The sequence below is a fragment of the Xyrauchen texanus genome, chromosome 22 (genome assembly GCF_025860055.1).
Source record: "Xyrauchen texanus isolate HMW12.3.18 chromosome 22, RBS_HiC_50CHRs, whole genome shotgun sequence".
Classification (NCBI taxonomy): Eukaryota; Metazoa; Chordata; class Actinopteri; order Cypriniformes; family Catostomidae; genus Xyrauchen; species Xyrauchen texanus.
Window position 1 is genome coordinate 36,743,256 of NC_068297.1, and position 24,449 is coordinate 36,767,704.

The 24,449-nt window shown below is 41.9% G+C and overlaps 1 protein-coding gene across 6 annotated transcripts in view; it reads left to right on the plus strand.

Moving 5' to 3' along the window:
* kiz (kizuna centrosomal protein) overlaps positions 1–24,449 on the plus strand; it is a 93,534-nt gene that overhangs the window by 67,064 nt on the left and 2,021 nt on the right. For 2 of the 6 annotated variants that reach the window (XM_052153244.1, XM_052153248.1), the window contains 3 exons: positions 247–531; positions 1,685–1,771; positions 9,916–9,973. In XM_052153244.1, coding sequence (XP_052009204.1) covers positions 247–531; positions 1,685–1,771; positions 9,916–9,973 — 430 coding nt within the window. Of the gene's footprint in view, positions 1–246; positions 532–1,684; positions 1,772–9,915; positions 9,974–24,449 lie in introns of those variants that run through there. The other 4 variants (XM_052153246.1, XM_052153245.1, XM_052153247.1 and 1 more) reach the window with 4 other exon arrangements.

The window sequence follows — 24,449 nt, forward strand, 5'->3', positions numbered from 1 at the left end:
AAGGAAACATCAGCTCAGTGACTCAGTCTGTTTGAGGGAGAGGGGATCATGAATAGTCGCAGGATGCCAGAGCTCTGTGACCTCACGAGAATACACATTTGCCCAAATCTGATTTCTGCCAAAGCCAGCCAGCCTGTCTCAATCAGTCCTGCTGTTCAGTCCTGCTCTTTTTGTCCTCCTTTCTCCTCTGTCTGACTCTCCCACATCTCTCTGAGCTATGCTTTCCTTCTCTTTTCTTTGTTTCAGGAATTCAAACTGCTGAAGAGGACAGTGCCGACCAAAGCCCAGTGGAAAGTATTCCTATTAGAGGTAAAATGGCAGATCGAAGAATCGCCCATTTGGGAGTTCTTCTGTGCCCGTTTTGTCTTTCTCCTAACGCAGTAGATAATGGGGATCCCTTTTTTGCCCGACAGGATAGCTGTGAAAAGAATGATCAAGGTGAATCAGAGGTCAGAGTCCCACCTGAAGTGTGGAACAGTTCCTCTAATTTTCGCCAGAGAAAACAAACCCGTCTCTTTTCTTCTTCCCTAGGTATGGGTGAAAATGAGATTCTCAGAGCGTATAATGCACAGGTTTAATTGTCCCTCAGCTGGGTTGGGGGTGCCAGGCAAGATCTGTCATTGGTTCTCATTATCTGCTAAACAATGCCAGCCAGAGGCAGACTTGAAAAGACTGGATGTCGACGCATCCTTTTAAAAGCCTTGGGTCGCGAGTATCAGCACCAGCTCAGAAATGTAAAACTATCCATTATTCCACTTGGCTATCTGATTTCAAAATGTGCCTTTCATGCACAGGGCTAGCCAGAGAGCACCACATAGTGAGAAGTCCAGCTTCTCACTGCAACTAATCAAAGGCATTATGGCAGAAGTAATCAGCCTCTGCGGTCCCTGGTTGCTGTTTACAGGTGGCTAATGAAGAGACTTTGTTAAGTTCTGTTGCCTTTCAAATTACATCACTTTGCAATGACCAGTGGAAGCATCATCCAAACATCGGCCTTATATCTGTCCATATCGGTAAACCATTGAGCACAATCACATTTTATGGATATGGCAAACGAAAAGGAATTCTTTAGATGCTCTTTGTACATAATACCGATGCCTGATTTTTGCCATCATTATAGCAGGAAATACAAGCAAAAAGAACAAGTTTGTTGCAGCCATATGATAAATATCAGGATAATGAGGTGTTTCAGCATATTTTAAGCTTTAGGGACTTAATCACTTTGCAATTTTTGTATTATTTTTTTTTTTATTATTTTTGCTTGCTGTCAACAAAATTCATTATTTAAATCTCACATTTCTTTTACATGGCTATTTTTTTCTTTTCTTTTGGTCCTTTTCAAAAAGTATTTTAAGCTTGAATGCTTACTGGTTAAAGATCTCAAATTTGAAAGTTTATAGATTATGAAAGAAAGAATCCTATAAAATGGTGCGGCAACACAAATGCCAGCAGGTTCTTTTTCCCGGAGACGGTAGTCTGTCTGTGTGCGTCTGGATGAGATCAATAGTTTAGTGCTCACTCACTCTGTTTTCATCTTCTGTCTTTGCTCATCAGAGGCCATAATGAGCTGCTGTTGGTTCATCAAACATCAGACCTCTGGAAAGTTGGAAGCGAGGTCTTTAGCAAATATTTGACTAGCTGCTTTTGAATTTAGTATTTTTTTTTCTGTCTTACTTTTCTGTAGAGACCAAAGCATATCAGCTGCTTAAACAGTCTGTTGCACAAGAGAGGCACTGGAGTGACTCAGAGGAGGAGGACTCAGAGCCGTCAGGTAACTGGGAATATTAACAAATGTTTTAAATTTGAGATACAGTCATGCAATATTTCATGTTTATATAATGTGAAAAAATATAACTGTCATAAATAAAATATCATTTATTTAACAACCTTATTTATATTATATGTGAATTGTGACATTTGTGGTACATTGGATCAATTTTTTTGAAGGGGGTTGGGGTTGTAAATATTTAGATAATGATTAAAAACAAAATATATATAAATCCTAAAAATGGGGTTGTAATGGCGTCTCGTTTCTTCTAATTCTTCTGACACCTTTTGAAGTCAGTCTTAGTACAACCAGTATTTGAAACACGAACAAACCAAACGGTCTTCTTTTTAAATGTTTGCTAATTTAACAAAAAAAGAACACATACATGGTACGCACGGTCAAAAAACTTCAAACTAAAAACTACATCACATAATACGCTATGACGTAATACTACCTGATTGGAAGCTCAAACACTGAAATGTTATCAAACCTAAACATTACTAAATTATGGATTTTATACCAATACATTTCTAATGCATTTTCAAGAAATAGTTTCCCTTTTTTAACACTTAACTGTTTTTAAATTAAACTATTACCTTAGATGAACTAATTCTTATTTGGCTCTTACATTACCCGGCCCCTAATTGGTTAGGCAAGAGGACTGAGCAATTATAACTTAAACACTGAGAGCCAAACAGTTTCTAAATGTCCATATACTATCAACTTGTTTCTTCTCTTTTCACTCTTCTGACATCGCCTCTTCCAACAAGCACAGTTTGTTTACAGGTCTTTCCAGAGTGTTAGTCTTGGTCTTTATCTTCACTCTTCGTACTGTTCCATTGGAGTCCGGCAACGTTTCAACTACTTTTCCCATGAGCCAGGAGTTCCGTGGGGAAGAACTGTCCACTAGTAGCACAACATCTCCCGTCATGAAGTTTCTTCTTGGCTTCAGCCATTTCTGGCACTCCTGAAGAATTGGAAGGTATTCACGTTTCCATCTAGTCCAAAATAAATCCACAAGATATTGGACTTGCTTCCATCTCTTTCTTGTGTACATGTCATCTTTGCTGAAAATCCCTGGAGGCATGTTGGGTTGAGATTTCAACAGCAATAAGTGATTGGGTGTTAGAGGTTCTACGTCATTCACATCATCTGAAACAGTTGTAAGAGGCCTGCCGTTGATGATGCTTTCAACCTCGCACATTATTGTCAGAAGACATTCATCGCTCACTGCCTGCTCTTTCAAAAGGGAGTTAAGGATTCTTCGCACAGTCCTAATTTGTCTTTCCCAAACCCCGCCTTGGTGCGAAACGGCCGGGCTGTTGAATATCCACTTTATTCCATTTGGCTGCAAGGCTTTTTCAATCTTGTCATTATCCAGCTGTTGAATGGCTTCTCTCAACTCTCTTTCAGCGGCCACAAAATTTGTGCCGTTGTCAGAACGCATGATGGTGACTTGACCTCTTCTACACATAAAGCGACGAATTGCATTAATGCAGGAGTCTGTGTCGAGGCTATCCGCAACTTCGATGTGCACCGCTCTAAGTGTGAGGCAAGTGAACATCACGCCGTACCTTTTGACTGTCCCCGGCCCCGCTTGGTGTCAAACGGCCCGAAGAAATCAACGCAGGTATTTGTGAAAGGAGGTTTATCTGGCAAGACCCTATCTTCAGGCAGGTTTGCCATCTTTTGCTCACCAACCTTTCTATTAATCCTGCGGCACACTGTACATTTGTTGATTATCTTTCGAATTGCAGAATTGGCTTGTGGGATCCAGTACCTGCATCTCAGTTGTGCCAAGACATAACTGCGTCCACAGTGTCCTGTTCTTTGGTGTATGTCTCTCAAAATTAATGTAGCAACTCTGCTGTGCTTTGAAAGAATTGCTGGATGTTTAGCATTTTCTGGCATGGCAGACTTGTTGAGTCTTCCGCCAACCCTTAACGTGCCATCTTGAAGAATCGGATCCAGTTTGAACAGCTGACTGCTGCGTCTGAGCTGTTTACCTTTCTCCAGTACTTTGATTTCTTCTCCAAACTGTTGTCTTTGACTGAATTGGATAATTTCTGATTATGCAGCAACTAGATCGTCCAAGGTAAGTGATTTATTTTCTGTTGCTTTGAATTTCTTAATTTGTTGTTTTAACTTTGATCTTTCCTTTTCAGAGTCCTTTTCAGTTTGCCTGATAGTTCTTGATTTTTCCTTTCTTTCCTCTTTCAGTTTCCACATATTTTCCTTCACCTTTAAAATCCAGGCCACTGATCTTTTTAGTTTATGCCAGTCCGAGTAATAGTTGATTAGTTCGTTAATTGGTTCAATGTTTTCTTCAACTTTGATCATGTTGACTGTAGCTCCATTCTTGACTTCCAGATCATTTTGAAGGCTTTCTTTCCTTCTCACAGGCTGTTCCGACCAGTCACATTCATTGTTCAGCAAGAAGTCCGGCCCATTGATCCATATTCCTCCTTGCACCAAACTCTTAGCTTTCAGGCCCCTGCTGGCTTGATCTGCAGGATTTTCTGTTGTTCTGACATACTTCCATTGCGATGGCTTGGTTGCTTCTCGGATCAACGAGATTCTGTTCGCAATGAGCAGTTTCACTGTCAGTATATCTGAGCACTGTAGTGCTGTCTGTCCAGAAAATAGATCGTTGCAGTGGAACTTGAAGCTCTTGATGTAACATCTTTTTTAACAGCGACAACTGCTGCAGTCAACTCCAGTCTGGGGATGGTGACCAGTTTGAGTGGGGCCACTCTTGACTTCCCCATGAGGAATGCACAACGCTTCTCACCTTGGCTATTCTCTAGCAGCAGATAAGACACAGTGCTGTATGCAGACTCTGAAGCATCTGAAAAATGATGTAACTGTGCTGCTTCAGTGCATCCAAAATCTGTAGGCTTCAAACACCTGCTCACATGGAAGGTAGAGAGATGACTGACACCTTTGATCCATCTTTTCCATTCTTCAGCGTGTTTTCTGCCAATGTTCTCATCCCATCCATATTTTTCTTTACAAAAGATCTTTCAACAGACGTTTAGCGGGCAAGATGACCGGAGCCAGAAAGCCAAGTGGGTCATAGATGGAATTCATGACTGATAAAATACCTCTTCTGGTCATCGGCTTGTCTTGCAGCTTCATACTGTAGGTGAAAGTATCAGTTTCTGTGTCCCACTGTACACCGAGGGTCCTCTCGACCGGCAAAGCACCATGTCTTAGATCCAGGTCCTTCACTTCACTGGCTCTATGCACTTCAGGGATTGATATCAACACCTTCCTGCTATTGCTCATCCACTTTGTTTACAGTGAAGCCTCCGCTGGCACACAGGGTCCGAAGATCTCTAGCTAAGGTCACCGCATCTTCTTCTTTAGCTACACTCTTCAGACAGTCATCCAAGTAGAAGTTGCGCAGGACTATCTGGACAGCTTCTGGAGATGCATCAGCCTTGTGATCTTCAGCAGTTCTTTTCAGTGCATATAAGGCAACACTTCATGAGGAAGTGGCTCCGAAGAGGTGCACGGTCATTCGGAATTCCTCCATAGGCTCGTTCAACTTGCCGTTGGGCCACCAAAGAAAACGGAGTAGGTCTGCGTCACGTTCCGGTACCTTGACGTGATAAAACATCGACTCGATGTCCGCCATCATAGCTACTGGCTCCTCACGAAATCTTAAAAGGACACCAACTAACATGTTGGTCAAGTCAGGTCCTTGGAGCAGCTCACTATTCAGAGACCTATCCTGAAATGAAGCTGTGCAGTCGAAGACCACCCGCAGCTTTCTTTTCTTCGGGTGATACACCCCGTGATGTGGTATGTAAAACAGCCTGTTTCTGTCCTGGTTCAACTGTTGGAATGGAACTTGGACAGCGTAACCTTTGCCAATTATGGTATCCATAAATCCCTTGTACTCTTCAAAGAATTCAGGATTCTTCTTGAACTTTCTGAGCAAACAGGCTATGCGCTGTTCCACCACACAACGGTTATTAGGCATTTGGAGCTTCTCATTCCTGATTGGCAGTCCAATGCTGTAATGCCCGTTCTCAAAAATTGTCGTTTTCTGCACAAACTGCAAAAACTGTTTGTCTTCATGAGACATCTCCTCTCGGTCGTCGAGTTACGCTCTGGAAAATCAGTGTTATACTGTTGAACCAGCAGCTTCTCAATCTCCATCACAGAGATTCTGTTTACTGAAAACATTGGCATTTCATTCATTGCATCATCCAGTTCCTTTCTTACAGGCCCATTGACAACACAGCCAATGGCAGTCTTCACGGCATAAGGGCCTCCATCCTCAGCATTAATAACGTGCCATGGCTCCATTGCTCTTGAACAGTTAGCTCCAATAAGCAGACCTACATCCGCTGCTATCTCTGGCAAGTGTATTTCATTGAGATAAGGCCACTTCTGGATATCTGACTGTTTAGGTATGTTCTCGGTGTGAACAGGTATGTTGCTATGAGTGAACACCTTAGGTAGCTCAATGAACTTGGTGTCTTCCAGCCCACACACTTCCAGGTCTGATATGACGAAACTTTTCATGAGCTTCTGTTCTCCTGGTTTGTCTTGACCCATGGTGCTAAGAAGTATTCATGTCGGTTTCCCTTTAATGTTCAGTTTCTTTTGCAGGTCTTTTGTGCAGAATGTTGCTGTGCTTCCCGGGTCCAGAAAGGCATATGTTTCAACACACTTGTCACTCTTTTTCGACTTGATCTTCACCGGTACTATTGACAGCACACATTTCGCTTCTCCGGCCCCCGTGAGGCTACAGGACTCTTGCAGAATAGAAACTTGAGCACACGATACTTCACTTCCATGACGACCATCTTTATTTTCAGGTGAGACAGAGCCTTCTTCTTTTATTACGTGCAGAATGTCTGGATGCTTTAAAGCACATTCTTTACACTCAATTCTTCTTTTGCAGAATTTGCTAAGATGAACCGGAACTAAGCATCCAAAACATAAGCCCTTCAGTTTTAAGAAATCTACACGCTCTTTATGTGGTTGATCTTTGATTTTGCTACATGAGGCAAGGGTGTGAGGTTGCTGGCAGTACAAACACTGCTTCTCAAAGGCACTCACAGTTTTACTTGAGTTCACTGGTTTAACATGTGTTTCTTGAGGCCCTTTAGTTTCGGTGGAAACATTGATCGCGAAACTGCTTCCACGGACCTCTTTCCTTCCATGATGCTTATCTTTACGGTCAATCTTTCCACTTGAGGTTGGGCGGCTGTCTGAAATATTACCAAAGAGGGGATCCATCGCTATTCTAGCTTGGCGGTCTATGTAGCACACCAAATCAGCAAGCTTTGCTCTCCTGCCTCATCGCTCTTTCGTGTCATAAGCTTCAGTACGCCAACGTTCCCTCATTTTGTATGGTAGCTTAGACACCACTGTCCGTAGGTTGGTTGGGTTTTCCATCTCCTCTAAGAATTCGATGTCTTCCATAGTATTGCAACATCCAATCAAAAACATTGCATAGGCGTTCAATGCTTTCCCATCATCAGACTTCACTTGAGGCCATTTGAGTGCTTTGTCAATGTACGCACTGGCAATCCATAATTCATCCCCATAGTGCTTATGAAGTAATCGCTTTGCCTCGCAGTAACCTTTGTTAGGTGTCATAGGAGCACAGCTGCGAACAAGCTCTTGAGGTTCACCGGCCGTAAATTGTTCCAAGAAGTACAATTTATCTTGATCATTGCTGGTTTTCTGCTCTATTGCGTGCTCAAATGCCCTCATGAAAGATTTGTATTGTAGCGCATCACCCTTGAACACAGCAATGTCTTTTGTTGGTAGATGAGATAGCTGCTGTTGTTTTACAAGTAACTCCGTGATTACATTCTGTTTTTGCATAACCGCTAGTATGTCATCACCTCTGTTAGCTTGAGCATTAGGCAAATAATTGGAGACTGATTGTGACTGTTGTTGTATTCGGGAGTGCCGCGTTTGTGGTTGAACATGAATGTTCGTATTAGCTTGTTGTGGGAGCATAATGCTAGTTCTTTCCTTCACATGTCCACCTCGTGGCTTTTGTGCTGTTGCGTAGCTACTCAAATCATCTTCAGATCTCTCATATTCTTTAAGCAACCTTAATTTTGCTTTGCTCTCAGCTAACGCAGTTTCCAACTCATCCTTTTCAGCTTTGATTCTAGCTGCTTCAAACTCAAGCTGTTGCATTTTCTTTAGCACTGCAGCACGTTCGAGCAGGGCTGCATGTTCTGCTTCCTGTCTAGCTCTTGTTGACGATACTCGTGATGCAGCTGAAGTTCGACTTACTTGTGATCCACGTTGGCTTGCATGTGCAACATCGCTGACCCCTACCTGTGAAACGCTGTCATTTGATTTAACAGTTTCTTGCAAATAATCAACCACATTATTTTCTTCTTGCAGTACATTTTCCACTGTCAGTATGGGTTCATGTTTAGTTGCAATCCACTTTTTAGTCATTTTCATAAATCCTCTAATTGTTGCCATTTTAAGTTCGACCCAGTTCTCTTGATCAAATGTTTTTTCATCTTCAGTCAAAAGATTTGCAACTTCGTTGTTGAGACGGTTAAACTCATTTAGTGACGTTGCAAAATCATTTTCCATCATATTTTTCACCATTTTTAAATTTTGAGCATCACTCATCATTGTCTCTAACTCTTTTCTTTTGCTTGTCAGAGTTCCTAATGTTCGTCTCCTCAGTGCAATGTACCTCTGCAATCTCTCCTCTAATGCCTTCTCTGTCAGCTTATGTGACCTTCCCTGTTCCATTGTATCCTCGATACATCTATGTTCACCTTCCTCAGCCATCTTAAAAATTGCAGAGTTAATTCTTTAGTTGGAAGCATGCAAACGGAGCACTTTCTTCAGATAATTTTTTCTTAATAAACCGAGTGCAAAACAACTTCTTAAAGATCGCCAAACCTCCGCATTGACTGAATCAAGCTTGCTATCAGCATACGTTTTATGCAGGGAGAAGTTCACCGTTTGCAGTTTCTAACACAGAGCCGTAGGTTTTACCTACTTTCGTTTTCTTCCGAACTCACTCATTATCTTCGTGCATCCGTATCACGTCCTTCCTTGACAATCCTCATAGATAAAAGGTAGTTTTCGATACTGTATCTTGGAGAAAGCCTTGGCGGATCACCCGTTTTCCGTGACAGCTTCTTTTAGCGAGTTTTTTGACTAATGTAATGGCGTCTCGTTTCTTCTAATTCTTCTGCCACCTTTTGAAGTCAGTTTTAATACAACCAGTATTTGAAACACGAACAAACCAAACGGTCTTCTTTTTAAATGTTTACTAATTTAACAAAAAAAAGTACACATACATGGTACGCACGGTCAAAAAACTGTGTTGCTACCAACATTTCTAACTTCAAACTAAAAACTACATCACATAATACGCTATGACGTAATACTACCTGATTGGAAGCTCAAACACTGAAATGTTATCAAACCTAAACATTACTAAATTATGGATTTTATACAAATACATTTCTAATGAATTTTCAAGAAATAGTTTCCCTTTTTTAACACTTAACTGTTTTTAAATTAAACTATTACTTTAGATGAACTAATTCTTATTTGGCTCTTACAGGGGTTGAAGACTAGTCATTTATTGTTACTAACACTATAAGCTTTATATTGTTACATTAAGTTTAACATTTATTTTTTAATAGGTTTATCGTTTCATTTATCATTCAGTTTTTGGTATGCCCTGTAATAAATTACACATTATTATTGAAAAATAGTGACCCATGACATTTTACGTCATCAAATATGATGTCATAAAGATTATAAACCATTACTTGTAAAGGGAGGAAATATCACAAATGTAGCATTTTTTTAGAATATGCATTAAGCATTTTAGGAAAAACAACAGACATTTAAAGCATATTTTAATTTCAATAAAGCAAATGTTTCTATATGAATGTCTATATGACGAATGAAGATATAAAACAAATTGGAAGAAAGTCTTATAATAATCAATTTAAAAATAAATGTGACAAAGCTCAGTATTTATTTTATATGTGTTTAGGTATTTACAAATTAGGACACCTAATCTGGACCTACTATATCATTTAATGCTGTTTTAATTTCAAGAAATATGTAGTAACACATATTTCCCTCTCTTTTTATTTAAATGATGAATTTGTTATCAAAAGACATCATCAAATTGGAGAGAACTGAGGCGCTCCGGGACTCTTTTACACATAATAGTTGGTAAGCACACTTTATACATAATTTTGTATAAAAAAATATATAAATCTTCTTTAATAATAATAAAAAAGCAATGCTTGTTTGTCCTTGAAACACTATAGCATCATTGAGTTCATGTGGGAGGCATCAGTCAAGCTGTATTTTCGTTCAGAGCTTCTCTCTCATCACTGGCATAACTTGATTGCTTCAGCAAATCAGGACTTTGAATGATGAAAAAGATCTTGAGTGTACAGTTTTAGGTTTTCATGTCTACACAAGTTCACAAAATCTGCTTAGAAACACAGCCCTCCTAGCAGTGCCTCTCCTCCATGAATCCATTAGAACAGGTAATGGATGGGTAAACCTTGTGAAGAGTAGTCGTCTCTGATTTCACATGCTTTCTGAGTATCTCGCTGACACAAGGGTTGAAAGTCTCTTCCCTGTCTTTCTGCTTTTTTCCTTACTTTTTCCTTTCTCCCAGTCTTTTTGCCCTCTCTTTGCCCGCCTCCTCTCTCTCTCTCTCTCTCTCTCTCTCTCTCTCTCTCTCTCTCTCTCTCTCTCTCTCTCTCTCTCTCTCATTCAGCTAGTTTACACTATTTGCAGTGGAAAGGGTATAACTATGTCAGAGCTCTCTGATGGATGTCACAGTCAGCCCAATGAATGGCCTCATTAATAAACATAAGCCGTCTCTAGTGCAAGATGCTTTTGGATCATCCCAAAACCTCATATTCACACGGAGCTCCTCGGACAACCCTGCCGAAGACTCTCTATATTGCTTTATAGAGGGTTAGAGGTTGTTTAAAGCACATAGTAAAGATGATGGTTAGCTTGAAAAAGGAAATTGAACATTTGTATGCCTCTGCTTAGCTTTCTGGTGAAAACTTTTGTAGGTTTTTATTTTTCTTATTTTTTGCTGTGTTGAACAATTCCTCTCGCCAGCCTCTTCTCATGCTTTATTGCCTCTACAAGTACCCAGCACTTGACCACCAGCAGAACACTACATGTGCTGTTCCCCCATCCTCTCTTCTCTTTTCCACTCTCTCTCCTTCACGTACTAATGTCATTCTGTCACTGAGCCGATGAGCACATTAAAAGACATTAAGGCTCGGCCTAAAATTAACTAAAAATATACTAATAAAATAAAATAAATCGAGTGCCTCTCTTTCGTAATTATGATTTTGCAGTTAAGCCGGCACCGCCGCTGAAGAGTTTGTGTTTAAAGCTGTCACAAAACATGCATTTATGGGCCTTTGTGCTCCTCTTCATGGTGTGTGGGTCTGATTCATTAAGTAATTGGTTTGCAGTTGTTTACATGAGTATTAAGGCCCCCTATTCAGCAGTCTTAGAGAGATACATTGTGCAAATGTTGCATGTTATGAATGCCCAATGAGAGGCTGGGGGCCAGGCCTATTGGCCAAACACTGCACCAGGCTGAAAAGACCAGAGAAAAGCATCAGGCGCTGCTCTGCATAGCAATGGCTCACCATTAACACGCTTTCCAGAATAAATACATGCAGCCCATACAAAATGCAAAGAGATACTTTTAACACATTTATGTGTGTTCATTTCACTATTGTAGCACTGAAGAGAATCGGGGTCTTTCATATACACCTCTTTTTTAAATTCCCTCTCTGCTCTCATCAGCGTGCCGTTCTTTTTCTTTCTTTTTTTTTCTTACAATGAAATACCTTTATTGAGCACAGTTTTTATATATATTTTAATATATTTTTCGAGACAATGATGACAGATCAGCCTATGTTTATTAAGGCTGTTTGCTGGAGTGATACAGGAAGGGGAGAGCTGGAATAAGCAGCTGCACTCCATCCATGTAAAGACCTCTTGTTCCTGTGCTTTGTTTCAGGCTGCATGCCACAGCTTCCTCCTCTTAAGCTGCTATTGTGTCCTCTTCTACTGCAGGCATGTAGCACGGCTCTTGCATCTTTTTATCAGTCCTATTCTGTTGCTTTATGTAAGTAGCTGGTTAGGATTAGTAACTGGTTAGAATGACATCTTCAGAATGGTTCAGGATTTCAGCAATTTTTCACGAGATGAAGGGGATATATCTGTTGTGTCATGGAAGTAGGGGGTAATTTGTAATTTCTCAAGTGCAAATTTGTAAATATTTTTTTTTTTATTTGTTGTTAGTGTGTCCTCAAATGTCTGTGAGTGAATGTTTGTGTGGCACAGAGCACTAAATAGCAGTTGCCAGTTGGGGGGACCATCATTCTTTGTGCCTCTCTCCATCTGTCTGCATTGACCACAAAAAAGAAGAATCCTCTGTACACATAATAACATACATTTTTGAATAAAACATAATAATAATAAATATAAAAGTAATGGTGAAGCTAACAGCATCTAAAATATACCCTTTCTCTTAAACACATATGGGTGTTTCTTCAAATTTGAGTACTTTTAGCACTGTGAATTTCTAGTAGGTAAAGTTTTGTTAAAACCTTTTTGTTAAAACCTGTTTGTCCAACAGTGTATGAGCATGCATCATGAAATGTGTCATTTTTAGTCAGTTTTTCTGAATGTCATGAAAATTCCCCCCACAGCATCATTTTCAGCACAACTCAAATTGTCTATTGAGATTTATATTTATTAATAGAATGCTGTATTCCAATACAGTTTTAATAAGACTTTCGTATTACATAAAATAAAATAAAAAATTGAAATCTCTTTGTTTTGATAAAAAGCCTGGGACATGACATTGCTTCAAGTTGAAGAAACACACCTATAACTTAAATTCTTAATGTTAAATATGAAGTTCATGTACATATTATTTGTCTACCTAAGTGTAGCATACCCAATTTAGTTGAGGTCTCCTTTGTGCACAGCACATTTCATTAGAAAATCCACTCTGCATGTTGCTCTGCAGTTTTGTTTGTTGATCAGCAGAGGACACTCATATTAAGGCTAGCTGTGTGGTAGCAAATCAGAGGCAGCTAGTGACACATAGAGGGCGCTGTCTCTGCTGCTCTTCCAGAGCGCTTGGCTCTCACAGAGGTCTAATCAATGGCAAATCAGTGCTTATATGGGTCACAGCTAAGATGTGTAGGAGGTGCTACTGCTTCCTTACACAAACAATGGTCCAGAGAGCACATTCTATTAGCATATATGTTGAGGCGTTTACATTTTTATATTCATACAATATGTTATCATGGTAGGTATAGGTATATTATGTTTATAATGTGTATTTATATAATGTAGTTACATGAAAGGATCTGCACCAACTGTACCATGTGTGATTGTTATGATCATGTTTCAATTATTCTTGTCTTTTCAGTCTAAGATATTTTGAGTATTTCCTTTTATTTCTTCTTTTGTTTCTCTATTAATATATTTATTCTATAAGCAACTGGAGACTAACCACAGTATATTTACATGAAGTATACTGTTGCATAGGATGCTAAGATATGTCTTTTATTAGCTTGGATGTCATAACTTACCCACACTCCCCATATATTAATATATCAAATGCTTGCCAAATATCACAAAATACCCCCAAACGCACAAAACAACATGGAACAGAGAGAGAGGAAAAAGTAAATGTTGGAACAGAAGAAAAAACAGGTGTCTGCCAAAGGTGTAATTTGCATAATTTTACACATTATATTCACCTCAGTCTATTAGATGCAGCCAAACAGTGGCCAGCCCTGTCTCACAGTTGCCTCAGTTAAGTGAACCTCATTGCAAGATGAACTGGCTTAAATGTTTATGGAAATGGAATATTAGATTGGAGGGTCACTGGTATTCCCAGCTCACTTTGATAATAGTGTCTTGAAATCAGACTTGTCACTGTCTGAAGTGGCCCAGCTGATAGAGCGTTCATGACAAGCAAGTTATAGCTCTATTTACTCACCCAAACATGTATTTATTATTGAGCTCATCATGGCTAAAAGGGGAAAAAGCCCTCAAATTTTGTTGGAGCATTTGAAGATGTGAAAAGAGAGTGGCTTTCCCATGTTTTCAGCTATCACACTGGAAAGAGAAATTGTTTAGTTTTGTTTTTCACTTTATTTATTTAAGTTTTGTTGTTAGTATAGTTTTTAAATAAAAAAATCTCTTTTTTATAGTAAACTTTGTAATACTATGAATAATGCCCTTTATGTCTACAAAACCTCTCAACAGCCTGTTTCTACTGTTTCAGTTTTCACAATTTCCAGGATTAAATATACTATACTGTATATATGGGGAAAATGTAAACTCAGACAGTCAAAAAAAAAATATATATATATATACAGTCAGACAGGCAAAACAAATAAACCCATACAGCTGATCAGGTCTTGAATCACTTTGACTGAGAGGGATTGTTTTTTCCCCACGATAATGACCGGTTGACTGTATATTGTCCCACTTTTTAAATGGCTTCTTGCCTAATTATAGATAAATGGGCATGAAACATTCATTTGAGTTTAAATGGTTTATTTTGTGATGAGGAGTGTTGGGCAGCTACTTTGAAACTGTAGCTCACCAAGCCATAAGCTACTATAATTTAATGTAGTTTTACAGTCAAGCTACTCTTAAAAAAAAGTAGTTAGCTACACTACAGGCTATAAAAGCAGCTAACATCATGGTTACTGATGTAATCTCCAGGGAACGAGACGTTGTGTCGATGAGTTGACACTAGGGGTTCACTCTTGGGAGCCCAGACATCTCTGATCTTTCAGAAAAGGAATTGAGAATTGGCGTGTGGAATTTGCATGCCACTCCCCTGGACATACGGTTATAAAAGGAGTGCTGTTTGCAAGCACACACTCAGGATTCACAATGAGGATCTGAGCCAAAGACCTGGCCATTTCAGCAGTTGGTTCAGTGTTGTGGCAAGAGGGACACATCAGCTTACATCAGTAACCATGATGTTCCCTATCTGTCACTCACTCAACGTTGTGTCGCTGAGTTGACACTAGGTGTCCCAATGGAAAATGCCACAAGAGCTGAACCAAGTTACGCACACTGGCAGTGCGAGACAGGCAGAACTCTGTGTGCCTAGCGGCTATCTGCTCAGAAGTTAAGGAACTGGCTGGCTCAACCATAGCCTTCTCTATATTTTTCTCCCCAAAAAAGAAACTAAATCGTTCAGCTGGGGGCCACATAAGGTCCATGTTGGGGGGTGTCAGGAGGACACCGCTGAGACCGCACCCAGCCCTGAGAAGGGGGGGGGGCTTCTAAGTGGAATACAACACACAGTCTTACCGGGTTGGAGCGGAAGCACATTGTGCGGAGCAGCACCATAGTAGGTCTTATCCATGGAGGGGAGGAGTTACTACAAACACAGTGACCAAGGACAGAGGGCCCTCTGCCCAAGGAAGTTACCAGTGGGGAAACCATTTTGCGGAATATACATCACACATGTTTACCTAAGGAGACAACCAGCACATGTGGAGCACTTACCTCAGTACGAGGCCTAAGTGATGCATGTACTGGGGGGGGGGCGGTGAGGCTCTCCGAAGACTCGTCGGCCGCTGGGCTAAGGAGGAATAACGTCCAGGGTTCACACTTTTTTGTGAACGTAACTGGGAAAAGAGCGCATGTCTTCACCTCAAGGGAGGGGAAAGGCTCTATGCACAAGCAGTACACCTGGCCAGCTGACCCGAACTTACCTGTTTGTGTCACCTGATAACACACAGGACGATACTGGCTCAACCCTGAGGTTATAGAACCTTGCAAAGGTGTTGTTAAGTGCTGCCCACCCTGCAGCTCTACAGATGTCTGCTAGAGAGGCACCGTGGGACAACGCCCAAGAAGCCGCTATGCCCCTGGTATAATGGGCTCACAGGCCAGTAGGGGGCAGCACGTGCTGGGCATGGTATGCCATAGTAATGGCATCCATGACCCAGTGAGCGATCCTCTGTTTGGAGACAGCGCTTCCTTTCCGCTGTCCACCCAAGCAGACAAGAGCTGCTTGGAGCTTCTAAAGCTCTGCGTGCGATCCAAGTAAATGGAAAGAGCACTCACTGGACACAGCAACGCCAAGGCTGGGACTGCCTCCTCCTTGGGTAGTGCTTGCAGGTTCACCACCTGATCCCTAAAAGAGGTCGTGATAACCTCTGGCACATAGCCCGGTCAGGGTCTCAGGATGACGTGAGAGTAAGCTGGACCGAATTCCAGGCACTGTTCGCTGACAGAGAACGCCTGCAGGTCCCCTACCCTCCTGATGGAGTTGAGCGCTGTCAGGGGGGCGGTCTTTAAGGAGAGCGCCTTTAACTCAGCTGACTCAAGAAGCTCGAAAGGAGATCCCCGCAGGCCCCGAAGGACCAAGGAAAGGTCCCATGAGGGAGCCCCTCAGGAACCCAAGGAGCAAGTCATGCTTCCCCAAATACTTACCTTCTACTGCATCGTGATGTGCCGATATAGCAGCTATCCAACTGATCCAACTGCACATCTCTGGGGTCTTCGCAATTGGGAAGAACACCACTTAGCGAACAGACCTGGCCTAAGTGACCATGTCTTAAGTCTTCTGCATCCCATCCAAGGGACAGACATGGAGATTCCAGAGGTCCTGTCGCGGGTGCCAGATGGTGCCCCGTCCCTGAGAAAGAATGTCCGGGGGGGGAGGGGCTGTCACGAGGAGCATGAGGTCCAAGAATTAGGGGGGGCCAACAAGGGGCCACTAGGAGGATCTGCTCCTTGTCCTCCCTGACTTTGCACAATGTCTGTGCAAGTAGGCTCACTGGGGGAAAACGCACACTTGCATAGTCCCAGGGGCCAGCTTTGCGCCAGGGCATCTGTGCCGAGGGGAGCCTCGGTCAGAGAGTGCCAGAGCGGACAATGGGAGGATTCTGGGGAAGCGAATAGGTCTACCTGTGCTTGGCCGAATCGACTCCAGATCAGATGGACCACCTGAGTGTGGAGTCTCCACTCTCCCTTGAGCTTAACCTGCCACGACAGTGTGTCTGCTGTGCTGTTGAGGTGGCCCAGGATGTGAGTTGCTCGCAGCGACTTGAGCTGCCGCTGACTCCAGAGGAGGAGACGACGGGCGAGTTGTGACATTCGACGAGAGTATAGGCCATGTTGGTATCTGATGTGCTCAATCATCGCTGTGTTGTCCATCCGGACCAACACATGCTTGACCCAGATCAATGGCAATAGCCTCCTCAGGGCAAGTAGTACCACAAACAACTCGAGGCAGTTCATGCACCAACACAGTCGTGGGCCGGTCCAAAGGCCAACGACTTTGTGCCCATTGCACACGGTGCCCCAGCCACGCTGGGAGGCAACTGTCTTGAATACGACGTGCCTGGAGACCTGGCCTAGGGGAACTCCTGCCTGTAGGAACAAAAGGTCTGACCAGGGGCTGAACAGACGGCAATAAGCCTGCGGAACGAGAACGCGATGTGTGCAGTGGTGCCATGTTCATCTCTCGACTCGGGTCTGAGGCCAGTGCTGAAGTGGTCTCATATGCATCAACCCAAGCAGCGGGACCGTCGCTGAGGATGCCATATGCCCCCAGGCACCTTTGTATTCTGTCTGAGTGTATGCAGACTGTTCAGCACTGACTGCGTGTGCTTGTTGGTGAGGAGCGCTGTCATTGAGACTAACTCCATACTGAGAAAAGAGATGCTCTGAACCGGAGAGAGCTTGCTCTTTTCCCAGGTGACCCGAAGCCCCTGCCGGCTGAGGTGCCAGAGCACCAGGTCCCTTTGCGCACACAACGTGTCCCACAAGTGAGCTAGAAGTAGGCAGTCATCGAGATAGATGAGAATTCGGATGCCCACTTCCCGTAATGGGGCAAGGGCTGCCTCTGCAACCTTCTTGTAGGTGTGAGGTGAGAGGGACCAACTGAGGGGGAGAACCTTGTACTGGTATGGAAGTATGCGTCCTTCAGGTCTACCGCCGCGAACCAACCTTGATGCCGGATGCTCGCTAAGATGCGTTTTTGCATCAGCATCTTGTGCAAAGCCCAATTCAGACTTGCAGGTCCAAGATTGGCCGCAACCAATCTTGGACCTGCGTAGGTACGATGAAGTAGGGGCTGTAAAACTCCTTCATCTCGGCTGGAGGGACAGGCTCTATCACGTCCTTTCACCGTAGTGAAGCGTACGCCGCTGGACCTGGGCGGGCACCTTGCGAACTGAATCGCTTGGTCGAGTCGGACTGTCCTGATCTGCCATCACGGGAGGTTGGGGAGCACGAGCCACATCCCCAAGCTCCATGCGAGTGTGAACAATCGTGACAAACATACCAGTGGGCGGGGCCTTGTGACGGGGCGGAGCCAGAGGTGACACTTATGGCTGTGCAGAGTCTAGAGACATCAAAGCACTTACCTGGCTCCTTGTGACCACTCCTGGAACAGCCTGGGATGGGGAGGAAGATTTTCATCAAACACAAGTTATGCTGCATTGTGCATGTAGGACATGCTGTTGCATTATAAGACAAACATTGCAGATCTACCATAAGATGTGTACTGCTAATGCTCCAAAAAGCCATGTTTGCAGAGTGTATACTAGCTATTTGTGAATTAGACAGCTTGACCAAATGGCATAATACTGATGAGCTAAATCTCTATGCATGTGTTGCTTGGCCAGCTTGGCGAAATTACTTAAACAACTATTTAACTGGCTCATAATGTTTATTGGGAACAGGAAAGGTCAGATTTTATTGAACTAGTAACCTAGGGCTCTATTTTCGTGAGCATGCAAAGCTCAGTGCTTTGCACAACAACCATGCGCAACGTATTATCCGTATTTTCACGAGAATGCTAATTCTAATCATAAAGTGCATTTGGGCTTGTGTGGGAGTGTTTGTGCTTTTGTGGGTGTATGTGCGCAAACTGTGGGTGCATTGTATGTTAATGAAGTGGCAAAAGCACAATTTGCTCTTTTCCAGAAATAGGTCATTGCACTAAGACATTTGAAAACCCACATATTAACTCTGCACAAAGTTTAATCTCAGTTCTTGTACTTGCAGTTTGGAGATTAAAATATAGTGGAACATCAAAGTATTTCCCTGACGATCAGAGTTGTATCCGTCTAATATGAAACAAAAAATGGGCCGGTTGGAGAGAGTAAAATGTTTGCAATTGGTAGGCTATCTCTACATTATTTTGATTATATTTTTGTTTAGTTTGAAGTGTAATTTCAATTTAGAAATGTGTTTGGTTTAATGTTTTCGTGTTTCAATAAATGTATCGGTAGAAGTGAAGTGCATGCCAATACAATTACTGTTAATACTAGCCATGATTTGTGTCAGTAGATGAAAATTATTAATAATACTTACATTCTCTGTAATTTAATAGAGCCTGCCAATTCTGATGAGAATCACATTTACCATGCATATAAAAGGAAAGTGTCACTGTCATAGAAATATGCTCAACAATCATCAAGGATGCAATTCATGCAGAAAATAATGTAATTTTCAATTATTCTAATCCATTGCATACATATGAATATTGTTGTCTTTATATTGCTGGTGCTTTAGGGAATGAACTATATAATAGGACGCTGATGGTGGAATCATAACTGGAGAAAACCTAAAAATTAAATTGCAAGTTATACAGCCCATTTGCGCGTTGCGCTTACAATTTCGCCAAACCTACTGTACTTGCGCCTAGACTTTGCACATGCTTGCACGAAAATAACTACATTTCATGGCCGTGCCCACTAACTTTGCACTTATGGCATTGCGCCCGGCTTAATTCTAATGATATTAAAATAGGGCCCCTAGTCTAACTATGTGTGGATTTACTGTATTTAAACTAATGACATTAGATAGCATTCTGTGCCAGAGCCAGATTTGGCTAATTTAGCTTACCTAGTTAAAAATGTGCTTCTATTTGTCATGGCTGAAAGCTGACCTTACTTTGCAAGCTGTTAGAACAAAACCCCAGCAACCACCTAAGCAAAAAATATTTTAGAAGAATAAAGAACTTGCAGTGGACTGCAGTGTAATCGTCTTATCTGCAAAACTGAGAAATGTAAATGATAGACAAAAAGAGAGTACACAAGTTGATTGGCTTCCCAATTACCTCTAAAGGACCTATCAGCTTACCCCATGCAAGCCGATTAGATTAACATATCATATGTGAGCGAGTCGATTTAGCTGACAGATAGCAATTTCAAAGAACCTATCAGCTTGGGCCTTGTAGACTTTCATGTCTGAACTTCAGTCATTGAAGCTATTTAAAGAAAATATTTTTAGATATGTAACAAGTAGATTTGAATATAGGCACCAGTAAACCGTTTAACAATGGTAGTTGTAGTAAAACCAAAGTAAACACAAAGGTTTTGACAATACAGGATTAGTTAAACCATGATTAATTGTATCAAAACCGTGGTTTCTGCCAAAAAAAAACCTGTTTACTACAATATTAATATAGTAAAACTAGTTTCCAAGAAAAAACTAAAACATGGCTACTACAGTCATGGTTACTATAATATGACTGTAGAAAACCATGGTTACTATACGAACACTACAATATTACTGTAGTAAAACCATGGTTAATTGTATCATGTTAATTGTTGTGGCAGGGCAGAGGGCGGGGCCGGGTCGTGATCCTTCACACTCGGTCCCGTATTAGGCATTAGCCTCCGAGAGGGATAAAGGTCAACTGCAGAGGATCGTGCGGGAAAGAGAGATAGTTTACGGACATGTCCGTCGTGTGTGTGTTTGTCTTTTAAGTTTATCATTAAAACTATTATTTAGGTTGAAAAGCCGGTTCTCGCCTCCTCCTTACCATTGAACACGTTACACTGGTGCCGAAACCCGGGAAGGAGGCGGGATACGGCGTAGTAGAGTTCTCGCCACTACCGTCCACCCCAACGGAGCAGCCGCGGCCATCTGCCGCCAACCGCGAGGGAGAAAGGGCTCCTAACCGACCGCCTGGAGCGGTCAGGGCCGCTGCCAGGGGCGGAGGAGTCCCCTACCAGCCGCTGAAACGCGGCGGTGTTTGAGACCGCCTGGAGCGGGAGAACAACTGCCAGGGGCGGGGGAGACCCCTTCTGTTCCCCGAGAATGCGGCGGGACGTTCCGTCCGCCAGGGGCTGGAGGTGCGGCTGTCGTCCGATAGAGGGTGAAGGAGTGGCCGAGGAACAAGCTGCGGCGTATCAGAGAACTGGTGAGTAAGAGTTTTTTGTTTTTTTTCATCCCTCTCTCCCTCTCTCTCTCTCTCAATGCCGCTCTGCGTTAGCCTTTTCCCTCTTTTCCCAAATTTTACAGTGTTTTTTGGGGGGGTACTACACTGTTACAGGATGTACCCCCCCAGTTGAATTATTTCTGTTTCCCTCCCCTTGTCCCCTCCCTCGTCCAGGTAGACGGGGATGACCTGCCAGCAGATGGGGCTTAGGGCACGCCCTCCCCCAGGGAAAGAGGTGGGAGGATGTACGTCATGCTGGGGGCTCCCCAGCCTGAGAGAATGAGGGAGGAATGTGGCAGGGCGGAGGGCGGGGCCGGGTCGTGATCCTACACACCCGGTCCCGTATTAGGCTAATCAAGCTTCCGAGAGGGATAAAGGTCGACTGCAGAGGATCGTGCGAGAGAGAGAGATAGTTTACGGACATGTCCGTCGTGTGTGTTTGTTGTCTGTTTAAGTTTATTATACTTAGGCTTGATTAGGATGATAAGGGACTGGGTGTGTAGAATCACCACCCAGCCCCGCCATCCGCCCTGCCACAGTCATCACTTTGTGCATTCATATCTTTAAAGAAACCTTGCACTTGCAGAATCATTGGTTCAAACAACTAATTTATCATGAAATACCATAGAAACAATAATTTAGATCACCCACACACAAGATACTGATAGTTTGACTGTGTAGTTGTTTGTAAAATCATTAAATATTGTGTAATATAAATAATATAAATATTGCAGCTGTGGCGGCTATGGCTCAGTTGGTAGAGCGGGTCGGCCAGTAATCGCAGTGGTGGTGGTTCAAATCCCTGCCCACACAACTCCACATGCCGAAGTGTCCTTGGGCAAGACACTGAACCCCAAGTTGCTCCCAATGGCAGGTTAGGTTAAAAAGGTGCTATATAAGTGCAGACCATTTACCATTTACTACGAATAAATACATCACTGCAGAATAAATACTATCACAGTAGAGAGAATACTATAGACACAGTGGAATCATTGAACAAAATCTGAAAAGTATTGATGAAATTCAATTAAATCTCAACATAGGTAAATAATTAGCAACAATTAAAAAAATTTGTAAAACAAAAATAATTAGCTACAAAAGAAAAAACTGCAGTGTTCCTCGCCTGGCTTTCTGTAAAAAGCTAAACAAAGGATTGATTGCTATGCTTCTATATTTTCATCAACCGTCTTGTGGATTTGGCCACAAGTTCTCATCCACATCACAATGGATGTTTTCATTAGCTAAAAATCTTGGGAAGAATCTTTGGGCATGGCAAATCCAGGCCTGACACTGGCCTGCCGTGATGTCATTGCATGCATCATCCATGGCCTGGAGAAGGGTGACTTGTTAGTGTTGGTATCATGTCGTCCTCGTCCCACTGCTTGACCTCTATTGTGACCTGGATCACCTGCCTGCTCCAATTTATCGCTATGTTGTTGTAGGTGGATACCACTCATTTCACTATTTACTCGTACCACAATGTGAAATCAATTATCAGTAACGAGTTGGCAGTATTGGAAAATAAATTACAAGGGCCTGCATACATACAGTAATGTCAAATCTGAAAACATGGTCTGGAAAAGTGGTACATGGGACCATAGAAACAGTGTCTGATAAAGAATGATGATAATGAAATATTACATCCACAGATAATGTAGTCCCATTGGTTCATGTTCCATGGTAATTTGTGTCAATGGATCTCGTTATCCTGAAACTTTCATGATCTAAACATGGTATATTGATTGTCAGTTTCCATAAAACTGTGCATTAAGAGTCATGCAACGGTTACATATTTTGAGCATTTGATTACTCCCTCAGCTCTATTACTATGTTCTTAATACAACTTAACAAATGTATCGGTTTGTGACATTATAGAGCTCCTCATTGGAAAATGTAACTTGTTACTGAAAAAGCTACATGATTGTGAAAATATCTGAGCTACTGTCATGCTAAAGAAAAATTTAGTAAAGTTAGTAGCGTCGCTATTTTCATTTAAACATTGATGTTAAGAAAGAGATACAAGGCACATGAAACTAGCACATCTAAGAAATCTGTTGCTTGGGACAATGATCAATTATACAAAAGTATTTGATGACAGAGTGCAGTGATTGACAGCGATCAGAATCTGAGAAGTGGTCCAAAGAGACGTGTTATAAATTGTATAAATGTACTCTAACAAATAATACTCTTTAAGAGTTGTGGCCTATGCCAACACATCTTCAGAGGCTCATGATCCTTCTGTTGTAAATTTAGTTTTACTAAACTCCCTAGAATGTGCCACCTAGATACTTTTTCTACTTTTCAAAAATCCCACATTTTACAATGATGTATCAATAAAGGTGAGCATGTATAGCAGTACACTGTGAATTTTGAACAAGAGACCGTATACTGTGACCCCCACCTGCACAACAAATGTCTGTTCCCCTCTCTTCTGTTTCCTCACCTTTCTTGGGTGTTGCAACTCCTAAAGTTCTCAAGGTAACTTTCATGAGTAATCTACTATAGATTATAAACTTAAAATATCTGCTCCCATTATCTCTTTCAAAAAGGTTTTCCATGGGCCTCATGCACGGCTTGTCCCATCACACTTGGAATACAGATTTATGAATACATTTCTGTGGTACTTTTTGTATCTGTCTGCTGTAACTTTAATGTTCTGCGTTTCATGAGTTTGAAGATGTATTCTTTGTGGGCAAAATGTGATTTATGTCACTAGGTTATGACCCTGATCATAGCATCTGCATACATACATCAAAATAATATATAAAATGTTTTAAAAACAAAAGAGCTAAGCTGAACTAAATGAAAGCCAATGTAATTGAGTTCAAATACATATTTACAGCTCTTTTGGTCAGTGTCAAGGTTGAGTGTATATAGCTGTATTATCCGTAAGGTCGCCAGGCCACATTTGACTACACTTAGAATCGTCTTTTTATTAATTCATCAATCAAAGGGGGAACTAAATATTCTTACTCATAGACTCCTTTAAAGAACATCAACATGAAAACAAAATCAATAAAGTGGATTTATGAAGACCCTGAGGGTGAGGACGAAGATGTCATTGTTAAAGTCTGAATAGCCCCTGTTGCTGTTGTAAATGAAAAAGGAAGCCTGTATGAAAAGTAGCATGAGCTTTTGCATATGCATCAATGCAGATCAAAGGCTTGCCAGGGGTCATGCATTTACATAGATATTTCAGTGAAGCTATGGGAATACAGCAACCCTGCGCTCGGTCGACTTATGAATAGAGCGCCCTGACTGGGTCCTTCAGCATGATTAGAAAAGTCAAGGAAGTTTATTCGGCCACTCGCACCATCTGAGAACAAGCTTAGCGGGGAAATTATGTTCTTCAGGGTTTGGGTAGGAATCTTAAAGGGGACCTATTATACAAAATTAACTTTTGCATGGTGTTTGTACATAATTGCG